Raw genomic sequence first — 12,710 nt, 5'->3', positions numbered from 1 at the left:
TATTTAACAACTTAACTGTCAAATTCACTTAAAATTGACTTAAATTTTCACTTTAAAAAATATCTAGCTGCACTGTTAATAAATTACTAGTCATCGCCATGCATGTCACAAGCACGTGTCAACATCTACAACTCCACCGTTCTCCAAAGCCACCACCTCATCAAACTCATCCACAAGCACCGATATCAATGTCTTCCCACTCTCCATTATTAATCTTCAAAACCTAAGGAAGAAAAGAGAACAAAAGGAATCCCAAAAAAGGGCCTTTTCTTTTCTCTTAACAATCAAACAACCATAATGGCTACCGCTACTGATCGTGCACCTCACCAGGTTCAAGTCCACACCCCCACCACACAACGGGTCGACGTTCAACGCCGCGGCTACGACGTTAGTGGTGGTGGTGTCAAGACTCTTTTCCCCGACAGAGGTCCGTCGACCTCTCAAATCATTGCCGTCCTCGTCGGCGTCCCCACTGGGGGCACTCTGTTGCTCCTCTCCGGCCTTTCGCTTCTCGGAACCATAATCGGGCTGGCTATTGCCACCCCGGTTTTTATCTTCTTCAGCCCGGTTATAGTTCCCGCCGTCGTTACCATTGGCCTTGCAGTCATTGGTATTCTGACTGCGGGAGCATGTGGACTAACCGGGCTGATGTCTTTGTCATGGATGATTAACTTCATCCGACAGGTACATGGGACGACGGTGCCGGATCAGCTGGACTCGGCGAAGCGGCGCATGGCAGACATGGCGGATTACGTGGGGCAGAAGACAAAGGATGCTGGCCAAGAGATACAGACTAAGGCCCAGGATGTTAAGAGGTCATCATAAAGTAAAAAAAGAAAAAAAAAAAAGAACGGGTTTGAATTTGAATTTAGGGTTTATCGATTATGTTGGAAAAAAATAATAGTTATTATGCATGTATGTACCTTTTGGTACTTTTGAATTTGGAGGTCTCATTTTGTGTTTTGGTCTTTGTTAATTAATTTGTGCTATGTATGTGTTTTATGTTAATTAATAAGTGTTCTAGATATCTTGTTTTGTTGCATTTGTATTTGTTCCACACTTCCACTTATTATTATATTATGGGGAATGCTAGGAACAATAATTTTGTTGAACAATATGAATAATTATCAATCAAATAAAAATACACCACATCTCTAAATTAATTTTCTAAAATTTAATATTAAAATAACTATTCGTACACTAGTAAAATAAACATCTGATATATTTATTGTTTATATTGTTTAATATTTTTATTGTTTACCTATATTTTTCTTTATATTATATTCAATGTGTTCAACAAGTCTATTAATTATTATATTTTTCTTTGAACAGTGTTATATAAACCTAGTTTAAGTGTTCATCATCATATAATCTTAACATTAAGCTAATAAGCTAGCACAATTTATGGTGTCCAAGTACCAGACTTGAACAGGATTTATGTGGCATTTATTTATCACCTTTTAATATTTTTTTGGGTTCAAATATTATTAAATTAAATTAAAGGTACAAGAAAAGTACATGAAATTGTGGTTATTAAGAAAAGTTAAAGAAAAAAAATTAAAATTAGACACACAAAAAGGTTAATATCTAATTCTTTTTGAAATAGATAAGTTATTAGTAAAATTAAAATAGTGATGAAAGGTGAACTAAAATGGCTAATTTTTTTAGTCATAGAAGTTTAAAATATGTTATGCTCAATTATGAAAAAATAGGAAAATAGTGTGTTTTTTATGGATATGGAGATAATTTTTTTTTAAAATTAAAATTCACAAATTAGATGTTCAGTTTTGTTTTCAAACACAAAACTTAAGGTTAGATTTGGGGTAATAGAGACAAAAACAAAACTTAGAATTAGATTTGGGAACAAAAAACAAAACTTAAGGTTAGATTTGGGGTAAAAAATCTTAGTCTCAAATTTATGTGGGCTTAAAAAAATAGAGACAAACAAAACTTAGGGTTAGATTTGGGGTACCAAAAATATGAGTTTTAAATTTATGTGGGCTGAAAATTTTTTTTAAGAGATAAATAAATCGGTGGGTCAATTTTGTGAAAAAAAAATTATAAAATTTTATAAAAAAAATTATAAACCACAAATTTGATTTTTAGATTTGTATTTTTTTTTTTAAAAATTTAAAATTACAAATCTAACAAAAAAAATTAAAATTCACAAAATTGTGCTTTAGATTTGTGACTATCCATACAAAAAAACACACCAATTCTTCACCTTATTTAAAAACACCACCACAATTTCAATAATAAAAATAAAAAGTTCGAACTAAAATAGCAATTTCAAAGGAAGTGGAGTGTTTTTTTGACAAAGTAGTATTTTAACTTGCAAGTTCAAATTAAACATGTGATTTTTTTTTAATATTCGGTCGAAATTGATTTTATTTGCTAAATAAAAATAAGCGAATAAAATTTGTCTAAATAATAAAATTGTTTTAGATGTCACATTCTCATTGTTGCTGACCCATACAACTTCATAGTCTTTGTTCCAGTTCATCATAACATCACACTCAACTTTTAGGTGATCGTGATCAAGGAACCTCTTCTAGCAAAAAAACAACCGCCACTTCGAATCAAATTGAACTATATATCTATAATGGGGCCATGGTCCCAAAATCTTTGCAACTATCTGCAATTTTCTTTGGATGATATCACAGATGAAAACTGTGATAATCAGTCCTTTAATTTTGAACATAAGTGCAGTGTGTCCAAATTTGTATAATAATGACATTATTCTGAGTCCCTGCTGGACCAGTTGCTTTTCTTTATTTTGCTTCAGTTGTTGATGTCATGCGAGATTAGTTCATGTGTAGATTAATTTGCGCCTAAATTTTTTTCATATTAAGAATTCTTGTGTAAAATATAAAAATATTTGGGCATTTTAATATTTTACACTTGCTATAATAATGGTAGCATAATCTATTACAGACGTATTATAAAAGAATTATTTTTAATTATGTAAAATAACGTCACTTACATTAGTCATATACTTGTAGTCACCAAAAAAAAAAAACATTATAGTAATATATTTTTTTAATTATGAAGGACAACACGTCAATAAATTTTTGTAGATGCACAACGATGTATAACGCACAGTTTGAGTTATTTTTAGGAAATTCATCCCTAATGGCTTATATATATAAAAGAGTAAAGTATCATTTATGTCCCAAACGTTTGGGGGTAAGTCTCAAACCTATCCCTAACGTTTTAAACGTTCTATTTGTGTACCAAACGTTTGTAATTGTAGTCAATGTAGTCCTACCGTCAAAATTGCAAACATTTCGTTTACGGCGGAACCTACGTGGACGTTATGTGACACAGTGGCAGGGCATGTGTTGTTACCGTTATTCAATTTAAAAAAAAAATAAAAAATAAATGTTAAGCAGGGGGTCCTCTCGAAAACCCTAATACCCAATTCTTTGGCTCCAGTTGCTGCTGCTCTGCCTTTGAAGGCCGATTCCCCGTGCGTGAGAGAAGATGGAGCATGAAGCATGCCAATCTGAAGCGAGCCAAGGCAGCAAGCAAGCCACACGAAATAGGAACCTAGCACGTCGAAGGAGGACAACCTGTTACTGTGGGGAACGGCCTGTGCTCGCAACGTCGTCGACGGCAGAAAATCCTGGGCGGAGGTTTTGGGGTTGCGTTAACTTTGGGGTGAGCTTTAGCCATGTCCTTATTTGTTGTTGAGTTATGCGTTTTGATCATCAATGGGTGTGACTCTGCTGTATCATGTATTGTATAGGTTGGAGAAGAATGTGGCTACTTCGTATGGGCAGAACCAGAGGAAGATCCGTCACAAGTTTCTAGGCTAAGATTGAAGGTCAGAAATTTGAAGGGCAAACTGGATATGGTTGAGTTCAGATTCATGGTTGCAGTGGGAGTTGCTTTAGTTGGATGGACACTTGCACTGATAATGGTGTTTGAAAAAACAACAGCAACCAAATTTGGCAGACTTTCACTAGAATAATGTTGCTGGTTTTGATGAGTCATAGGAGAAAGTTGTTACATAGCTAAATTGAGATCTGTATGTTGGGTTAGAGATAATAGTCATGTTGAACTAGTTGCTATTTTGTTGAACTCAATCATATTGTAATGCATTGATGTAACTTTGTGTTTTGGTTGAAGAAAGGCTGGTTTGTGCAGATGCAATGTTGTTTCAATGAAAGAGTTGAATGAAATCAAGTTTTGGATTTTTGCATTCTATTTAAATGAAGCAAGTCAACAGGAAACATAGGGTTCTGTAACATATTACTTAATGATTAACTATAAAGCTGTCATTGGATACAAGTAGTAAATGTTGGAAGCAAAATAACAAAACAAGAGCAACATAGTTTGCTCCATACTAAGGGTCTGCAATAACATACTATTGTCTTAAAACTAGTTTCCAGACACTATAAGGATACTAAACAGAAATTTTGTACTCATAAAACAAGTAGGCTTAAAATATAAACCATCAGACATCATATTCGTCACATCCTTTTCCATGCTTTGGGAGGTGTCCTAGCCATGAACTTCAGTTGGGATTGGGTGATGTTCTTCGATGGGCTTGGTAGCACCCTCAGATTTGTGGTGGATGGAGTCAGCTTAGGCTTTTTTGAAGTTGCTTGAGAGTGTTGTGAACTCACATCAGTAGCAGCAGATTTTCTCTTTGGCCGGGTGACTGTGGTATTCTTTGCAGCAGCTTGGGATGGCTTAGAGCCCTAACTGGAGATAGTGCTAGTGCTGGTGCTAGACTTGAATCTGGAAGCCCTTCTTGTGGATCCAGCTACTTTATTTGCCTAGTAAACAGCCAGAAAATCAACTAAGCAGAATTATTCAACAGCTACTCATATCATAATCTTTAAATGCAATTAATAATAATGAAGCCCTAACTAACATGAGCAAAATAAAGTAACAGTGCTTACCGATGCAGTTGCAGCTACTTTGCGCTTCTTTGGACAGGTTCGTTTGTTGTGACCTCTAGCAAAACAATAGGAGCACTTCTGATTCTGCCCTTCGCGAGAAACTCCTCCCCGAGTTGGGTTCTCATCTGCAGCTTTATTACGTTTTACTTTAGGCCTTCCAATGGGTTTCCTGTAAACTGGTGGCAAAACGTCATCAAAGGGTGTCTTCTCCCACAGGTTGGGTCCATTCAAGGGATATACCACATGTTGGTAGCAGTCAGTGTAGGTTGATTTCTTGTAACAGTTTGCAACAAAGTTGTCAACGTTGAAGCACATCTTCCTGATGCAGGTCATTGCATGAGCACAGGGGATCCCGGAGAGTTGAAACTTCCTGCAAGAACACTCATGATTCTTCAAATCAACAACGAACTTCTCTTTGCCTCCATGGATACTTGTTACCTCATATTTATCACGACCAGCATACGTGCTCACCCACTTACCACTTGCATCAGCTTGTTTCTCAACCTTAATCCTGATACGGGGCAATACTTCTCTTGGGTATTCAATTATACGATCCCTATTATCAGCCCAACGCCTCATTATGTATACTCTGATGTCTTCAAGCATGCTGACTATTGGCTTCTCTCTGGCATCCACAATTACAGAGTTAAAGACCTCACACATATTGTTTACCAAGGTGTCACACTTAGACCAGGTCCCAAACTTGTGGCGGCACCAATATTTGGTTGGTATCTCCATCAGGTGGTTGTAGGCTCCATTATCAAGACTCTGTATTTTAGCCATTCTCCTCTCCCACTCTTGTAAATAAGTAGCCTTTGCAGCATTCCACATCATCAGTTTTAGTTGCAGCCCTGGGAATCTCTTCCTGAAATTGCTATAAAGATGTCTAACACAGAATCTATGATCCACTCCGGGAATCAGCTCATCAAAGGTTGGAACCAATCCCTAAACCCACAAGAAATAGTTAATACAGTAATTAGAGCAGCATGATGTCTGTTAGGTATAATTAAATCAGTTAATGCACAAAATCAGTAACTCATTACAACTCAGACCATATATCATATAGTACAAACACCAACAAACACTACAAGAACTTCTCCCTACAATTCAAACACCTGCATACACTACTAAAACTAATAATAGGTTCAATGAAGTAGCTCCTTAAAACTAAGTTTAGAAATAACTACCTTCTGTTGGTCAGACATGAAGGTGCAGCCCCTTATCTTGTCATACCCGAAGTCATCACACAAATTGGTAAGGAACCAGGTCCATGTGTCCTTCGTCTCTGCTTCAACCACTGCATAGGCTATTGGCAACATCTGGTCGTTCGGGTCCCAGCCAATAGCAGTGAGAAGCTGACCCCCATAAGGTGTCTTGATGAAGCACCCGTCGAGGCAAATTATTGGACGGCAAACCATGAAGCTCTTCTTGCATGCATCAAGGCACACATAGAGTCTTTAGAACTTTGGCCTTAAATCCACACCAGGTTTTGGTCTCTCAGAAGCAAACTCTGATGGTCTCTCCACTTGCAACTTCACTGTAGAGCCCGGGTTAGACCTGAGCAATTCGTGACAGTAGTCATAGAGCCTTCGATACTGCTCAATGTACGTTCCTTGTAACTCATCAAGAGCAAACTGCTTAACCCGGGCAGCTTTAGACTTAGTCAGCTCTACATTCCACTTGCTGTATGCTTTCTTCATTAGTGTGGAGAGCTTTATCTTTGGATTCTCAGCAATTTTGTTTAGAAAGACCTTGCTCAACCATTTTGCATGCATAATCCCAATTTTCAACTCCCTGGAACAGGTATGCTTGTTGTGGCAGCTGGTGAGTTGCCATGTTTGCTCATTCTTCATCTTCCCACAGTATGCAAACCAGTTACAACCCTCAACGCAAATGACTTTCACTCTCCGAAGGTCAACCTTATCAAACCTCAAACCCCTCCCAGTATGTACAGCATAGGCAGTAGCACAATCCTTAAACTCATCTCTTGATACATAAAGAGTTCCAATCTCCCACTTATACTCACTCATGTCCTTTAGCTGCTTGTGCAAGGGATACCTCTTCGCAACATTGTTGGCATCCTCATCATCACCAACAATAGGCACATCAAGAAAATCTTCTGATTCATATCCCTCTTCCTCATCCCCTAAACCTGCAGGTATCTTCTCCTTACCTCTGTCATATCCACTCCTATTCTCTTTTGCTGCATCAGTTTGGGTTTCAGTTGTGCCAGGCTCGAATGTATCCCCTACCCTGATGTCCACATCAACTAACCCCTCAGCCCCTTCCTTATCATCATCACTGTCACCAAACACAACCTCAGCAGCACTATCTTCTGAGCAATAACCATTTCTGGAATCAGAACTCCATGAATCACTGCTGTCATCTACACCACCCTTGGGAGTATAGTCCTCATCCTCGCTGCCATCACTACCCTCTTCTTCCTCATCTGATTCATCTTTTCCATCTTTCTCACCCACATTTTCTTCCTCCACATTTGGGCCAGAATTTCTCTCAACTTCTCTTGCTGAATGGGCCTCAAATGCCACAATTGGGCCTGGCCCATTAGATCCACAAGCCTGCTCTTGCATGGTAGTTTCAGTACTCCCTAACATGTGTACATCCTGAACTTCTTCATGGATATCACTAGGTTTATGCACTACATACAGCTCCACCATATCCTCCCTAACCCCAATATTAGCCATATCCATCGCATCTTTGTCTGTTCGCAGCATCCTTAAGCCTTCTTCTGTACTCCCTCCCAGTGATTTGTACCACATTGCTGCAATGTCTTTTTTCAAATACCCTTGTCTGCTCACTATGTCATAAACCTCAATCAGGCTCCACTCATCTTCATTACAGTAGTCTATCACAGTTGTCTCCCCACCCAAATACTTCAAAAGCCCACCTTCAAGACCAAAGCTTCCATGGTGGTAAACTTTGACACTGAAATAACTCATCCTAAAAACTGCACACCCTGTTACATCAGATCAGCAAAGTGAAACTAGTAAATTCTTAAGCACAGCTTGAGTCACAAAAAACAATTCAATTCATGCCCTAACTAACGTACGAAGCGAACAGTTCTCTGGGAATACATAAATTCAAATAAACCCTAAACTGTAAACAACCTGCTACATGACATTTGTTCTTCATCCAACTACTAAATGCAAACCCAACAAACATAATTTCTTCCTCGTACATACCTTGTCGAAGAAAACCTCTCTGTCGCCAGACCAAAGGTGCGATCTTTCATTTAACACAAGGAACCACAACCCGCCAACTACCTTGTAGCCCCTCCCTGCGATCACCCTCGAAGAAGTGTCAGACGTGTGTGGTGAGGAGAACCGGACTGAACAAAGAAGCGTTGAGGTGCTCTGTTTCTTCAACGTTTCGTTTTCCCATTCACTGAATGGAATAATAGGCGCGAAACGCAAACGTGTCTCTCTAAACCATTTGGGCTTACAACCTCAGCGTCCACGTAGGTAACGGAGTTAGCGGAATGTTAACAATTTTGACGGTAGGACTACATTGACTACAATTACAAACGTTTGGTACACAAATAGGACGTTTAAAACGTTAGGGATAGGTTTGAGACTTACCCCAAACGTTGGAGACATAAATGATACTTTACTCTATATAAAAAAAGGTTACACTAATACATGCATTGTTTTTAATGCATATATATATATACTAGTGAAGTGAGTATGATAAATTTAATAAAAAATATTTAATATTAAATATTATTAGATTAAGTATTTAACATAAACTTTTTATATTAAATTAGATCATTACAATAAAAATATGTGATTTTACTTCTTAAAAAAATGTAAGAGTATATAAAATAAAATAAAAAATACGATTTAATTATAATAAATACATTATAGTATAATTATATAGTAAAGTTGTGAATGAAAAATTTTAATATTAAAGTCCTATAAAAGAAAAGTTTATAAATCAACACAAATACTAAAAAATCTAAAGTCAAGGTACAATCCAATTTGCATTACAATAATAAACTTGATTTTTATTTTTTCCAAATCATGAAAACTATACAAAATCATCCTATCATTTCTGTTATTTTTCAATTTTTATATTTTTTTCGAAACTCTTATGTACCAAACCTATTATTCTTTTTTTATTTTTTCCTTTTTTAGAAAAAAAAAAAAGATACTTTGGAAAGCTTTAATACTAGACACTGAAATACTGAAAAATAAACAATGAGATTCAACCAAACAAAATTGCTATAAGATGAACATGAGATGAATTTTTATCAATTTTTTTTCCAAAAACAATGAGCAGAAATTCTCACAAAAACAACATCATTATCAAGACCAGTGATTTCTCAGAATGAGAATGGTTAAATCAAAATTTGAGAAGACAAACTTAATATGATATAAACCAAATTGAATCAAATGAGAAAAAAGGTGAGAAAACATAATTTTTCAAAACTTAATATGCATATATCTCATTTGCAGAATAAATGGGATATTGTTATATATTTTTTTTTATAATAAAAATAAGATACGCAATGAAGTGAAAAAACATAATTTTTCAAAACAAAAAATTGCATGCATTGCTAAATGATATATTTATTTTATTTATTTAAATAAATAAATACAGATAAAATGATTAGTCCAAATTTAAATACTCATTTTATTTAATCAATTTAGATTGGTTGAGTGATTATTTTATTTATTTATTTAAATAAATATCAAAAATTAAATATATAATAATTCATGAATTTATATTCTTTAAAATAAAAAAAAATAAAACAATAAGTAAAGGATTAATTACATTAAATTTATAATTTTCATCATATGAGTTTTAATATTTTAATTCGGGTTATGTGAAAATAAAATCTATCCATAACTAAGTAAAACAGAGAACAATAATAGAGAAAGAAAAAAAATGAGTGTTAATTATTAATGTGTGCTTTAAATAGTAGCTTAAAGAGTCATATTTATACACAAGTATCAAAATTCTGGAAGCTACTAACTCTAGTTTAATAGTAACTAACGCAATTAGTTACCCTTTTTTTATATATGCTATTATCCCCCTACAAACTCATAGTGGTTTTGATGCCAACCTGAGTTTGTTTTTAAATTTGTCAAAGCTGGCTAATGATAGAGGTTTTGTTAACACATTTGCCACTTGTTCAGTTGATGGAATATGTGTGACAACAATGGAGGCTTTAATCACCTTGTTCCAAACAAAATAGAGAACTAATTTAAAGTGTTTAGTTCGATTATGTATGATTGGATTATAAGCAAGCAACATAGCTGAGATATTGTCACAAAATATAGTGGGGGAAGCTGTGCAAGGCTGATGCAACTCAGCCAGAAGATTTTGAATCCAAATGAGTTCCATGAACACTACTGCTAGGGCTCTATATTCAGCCTCAGTCGAACTTCGACTGACCATGGGTTGTTTGCTGCTCTTACAAGACACCAAATTTGAACTATAGTACACACAAAATTCAGTTGTAGATTTTCTATCATCAAGATCACTTATCCAATCTGAGTCTGAAAAAGCAGAAAATCATAAATCAGTCCATCGATGAAATTGCAATTTGAGCTCAGTACTACCTGCCAAATATCTCAGGACTCATTTAACTGCAGTCCAATGTTCTTGGTAGGGGTTGGACATAAATTGACTAAGTTTATTCACGGAGAAATTGATATAAGGTCATGTAATTGTTGCATACTGCAACCCGCCCACTATGAAGCGATATAAAGTTGGATTTTCAAAAGGGGTTTCAGTATTGACAGTCAATCTAAGAGAGCTTACCATTGGAGTCACATGCTTGATTTGGATTCATTCATGCCAGCATGTGTTAAAAGGTTATGTATATATTTGGTTTGGTTCAAAGAAATTAAAGAAGTAGAATGTGTTATAACTTCTATACCTAAAAAAAAGTTGAGCTCACCTAAATTCTTCAATAAAAAAGATAGAATGAAGTTTGCTAAGAAAAATTTTTATTTCAGTTTCGTTATTTCTAGTAATAAGCATATCATCAACATAAATAAGAACATAAATGGTAGAAGTAGAAGTATATATAGTAAACAGGGAGGGATCAAATTTTATTACTGTAAAGCCAAAAGAATGAAGGGTGGAAGTAATTTTTAAGTACCAGGCCCTTGGGACTTGTTTAAGGCCATAGATAGCTTTATTTAATTTGCATACAAGTTTAGGATTAGAGTGACAGAAACTTAGAGGCTGGGACATAAAAATAGTTTCATGAAGAGTTCCATTTAAAAATACATTGTGAAAATCATATTGTTAAATTTTTCAACCTTTTGATAAAGCAATGGTTAAAATCATCCTAATTGTAACTAATTTAATAACATGTGAAAAAACTTGATCAAAATCAATTTCAGCAGTTTAAAGAAAACCTTTTGCAACCAACCTAGCTTTATGTCTGATGATCTCATCTTTCATATTCTTTTTAACAGCAAATATCCACTTATAACTAACTACTTTTTCATTATCAGGTAATTCAACTAAGAATAATGTATTGTAAAATAGTAGTGCTTTATATTCTGTGAGCATAGCATCTCTCCATAAGAGATTGTAGAGAGCACTTTGAATACTTTTAGACAATAAGTCAGAATTAAAAGAGACTGAGGATTTTGCTACCTGAAGAGCTTTTGGAGTTCCAAGCAGCAATGCTCACATACACTAGAATCAGAAGCATTTTTTATTATTCAGAGGTAAAGAGCAATTAGTTACAATAGACTTTACAATTGGTAAAGCTGGATGACCAAATTTTTTGTGGTAAACATCCAATGTCAAAGTTTGAGCAACAAAAACTTGTGTATTAAATTGTTTAGAGTCTGATGTAGGAAGAGACACTTTTTCAAAATGATACATTCCATTAATTGTTGTGCCTTGGAGAAGCACTTTCTTGGCAGCCTGAGATTTTACAAAAACAAACATTAGCCCAAAACGAAAAATACACATTGTTATCTCTAGCAAATTTGGATAAACTAACAAGGTTATGTACAATTGAGGGAACATGTAGTAAATCATAGAAATAATATCTTTTTTCTGTTGGTTTATGATGCAAGTATGAATTACCAATATGCTGTATTTTAATACCTAAACCATTACCAATATAAACTTGATCTTGTCCATGATATTCTTGTGCTTGTTGTAGGTTTGACTTACCAGGAGTACAGTGATGAAAAGCGCCAAAATCAGCATACCAAGATGGATCAGCAATTGTAGCAGGTGTAGCAAACATTGCTTTGTGATTATGGAATGAAGGAGGTGGAGGGAGTGCATTGTGTATAGAAGAGTTGGGTGAATTTTGCTATGCATGTTGAAATTGTTGGTCAAATATGAAATAACAGTAACTAGCAATATGCTCCAGCTTGCCACAAATTTGACATTGTGGCCGATTTGAGTTCCAAGAACCTCTACCTCCACGCCCTCTTCGACCATAAGTGCCTCTATTAGGTGTAGGCGGTATGTTTCTTGCATAGCCAGAATCAAAATTAGTCTGAGTAGAAGGTTGGGTGGTGCGCGGAATTAAACTTTACACAACTGAACCAGCAAGTGTACTGGATCGTCCAAGTAATACCTGAGTGACTCAGGGTCGATCCCACGGAAATTGTGATTTGAAGCGAGCTATGGTTATCTTGTAGATCTTAGTCAGGCAGATAGAAAAGTTGGTTGGTTGTTTAAAGTGCATAAAAGTAAAATAAAGAAAACGTTACTCAATTGATGGTGAGAGCAATGATAAGAAGATGGTTAAGACTTCGGAGATACTTTATTCTTCTGGATCAATTCGGTTTTACT

General features: G+C 35.4%; 2 protein-coding genes across 2 annotated transcripts; one reads left to right on the top strand and one right to left on the bottom strand.

The window, feature by feature from the left end:
• Positions 1-222: 222 nt before the first annotated feature.
• Positions 223-1,140, top strand: LOC112751413 (oleosin 5). Its single transcript, NM_001426607.1, has one exon. The coding sequence runs from the start codon at positions 298-300 to the stop codon at positions 823-825; it is 528 nt and encodes a 175-aa protein (NP_001413536.1). The 5' UTR covers positions 223-297; the 3' UTR covers positions 826-1,140.
• Positions 1,141-4,706: 3,566 nt separating this feature from the next.
• LOC140179431 (uncharacterized) lies at positions 4,707-6,328 on the bottom strand. The gene is made up of 3 exons (XM_072218313.1): positions 6,098-6,328; positions 4,911-5,855; positions 4,707-4,784 (listed from the first exon to the last, which is right to left on the bottom strand). Exons 1-3 carry the CDS (start codon positions 6,326-6,328, stop codon positions 4,707-4,709), a joined length of 1,254 nt encoding a protein of 417 aa, XP_072074414.1.
• Between the last annotated feature and the right edge of the window lie 6,382 nt (positions 6,329-12,710).

The sequence above is a fragment of the Arachis hypogaea genome, chromosome 15, assembly GCF_003086295.3.
Source record: "Arachis hypogaea cultivar Tifrunner chromosome 15, arahy.Tifrunner.gnm2.J5K5, whole genome shotgun sequence".
NCBI lineage: Eukaryota > Viridiplantae > Streptophyta > Magnoliopsida > Fabales > Fabaceae > Arachis > Arachis hypogaea.
The sequence above is the reverse complement of the archived record's forward strand: the minus strand, read 5'-3'. Positions and strand labels throughout refer to the sequence as shown.

Bases quoted from the DNA above. Each gene is read 5' to 3' on its own strand.
- LOC112751413 (NM_001426607.1), top strand. From the start codon at position 298: ATGGCTACCGCTACTGATCGTGCACCTCACCAGGTTCAAGTCCACACC.
- LOC140179431 (XM_072218313.1), bottom strand. From the start codon at position 6,328: ATGGTTTGCCGTCCAATAATTTGCCTCGACGGGTGCTTCATCAAGACA. The intron at 5,856-6,097 runs GTAGTTATTTCT...TTGTGGGTTTAG, and splicing joins TCATGTCTGACCAACAGAAG to GGATTGGTTCCAACCTTTGA. The intron at 4,785-4,910 runs GTAAGCACTGTT...GCTGTTTACTAG, and splicing joins AAGTAGCTGCAACTGCATCG to GCAAATAAAGTAGCTGGATC.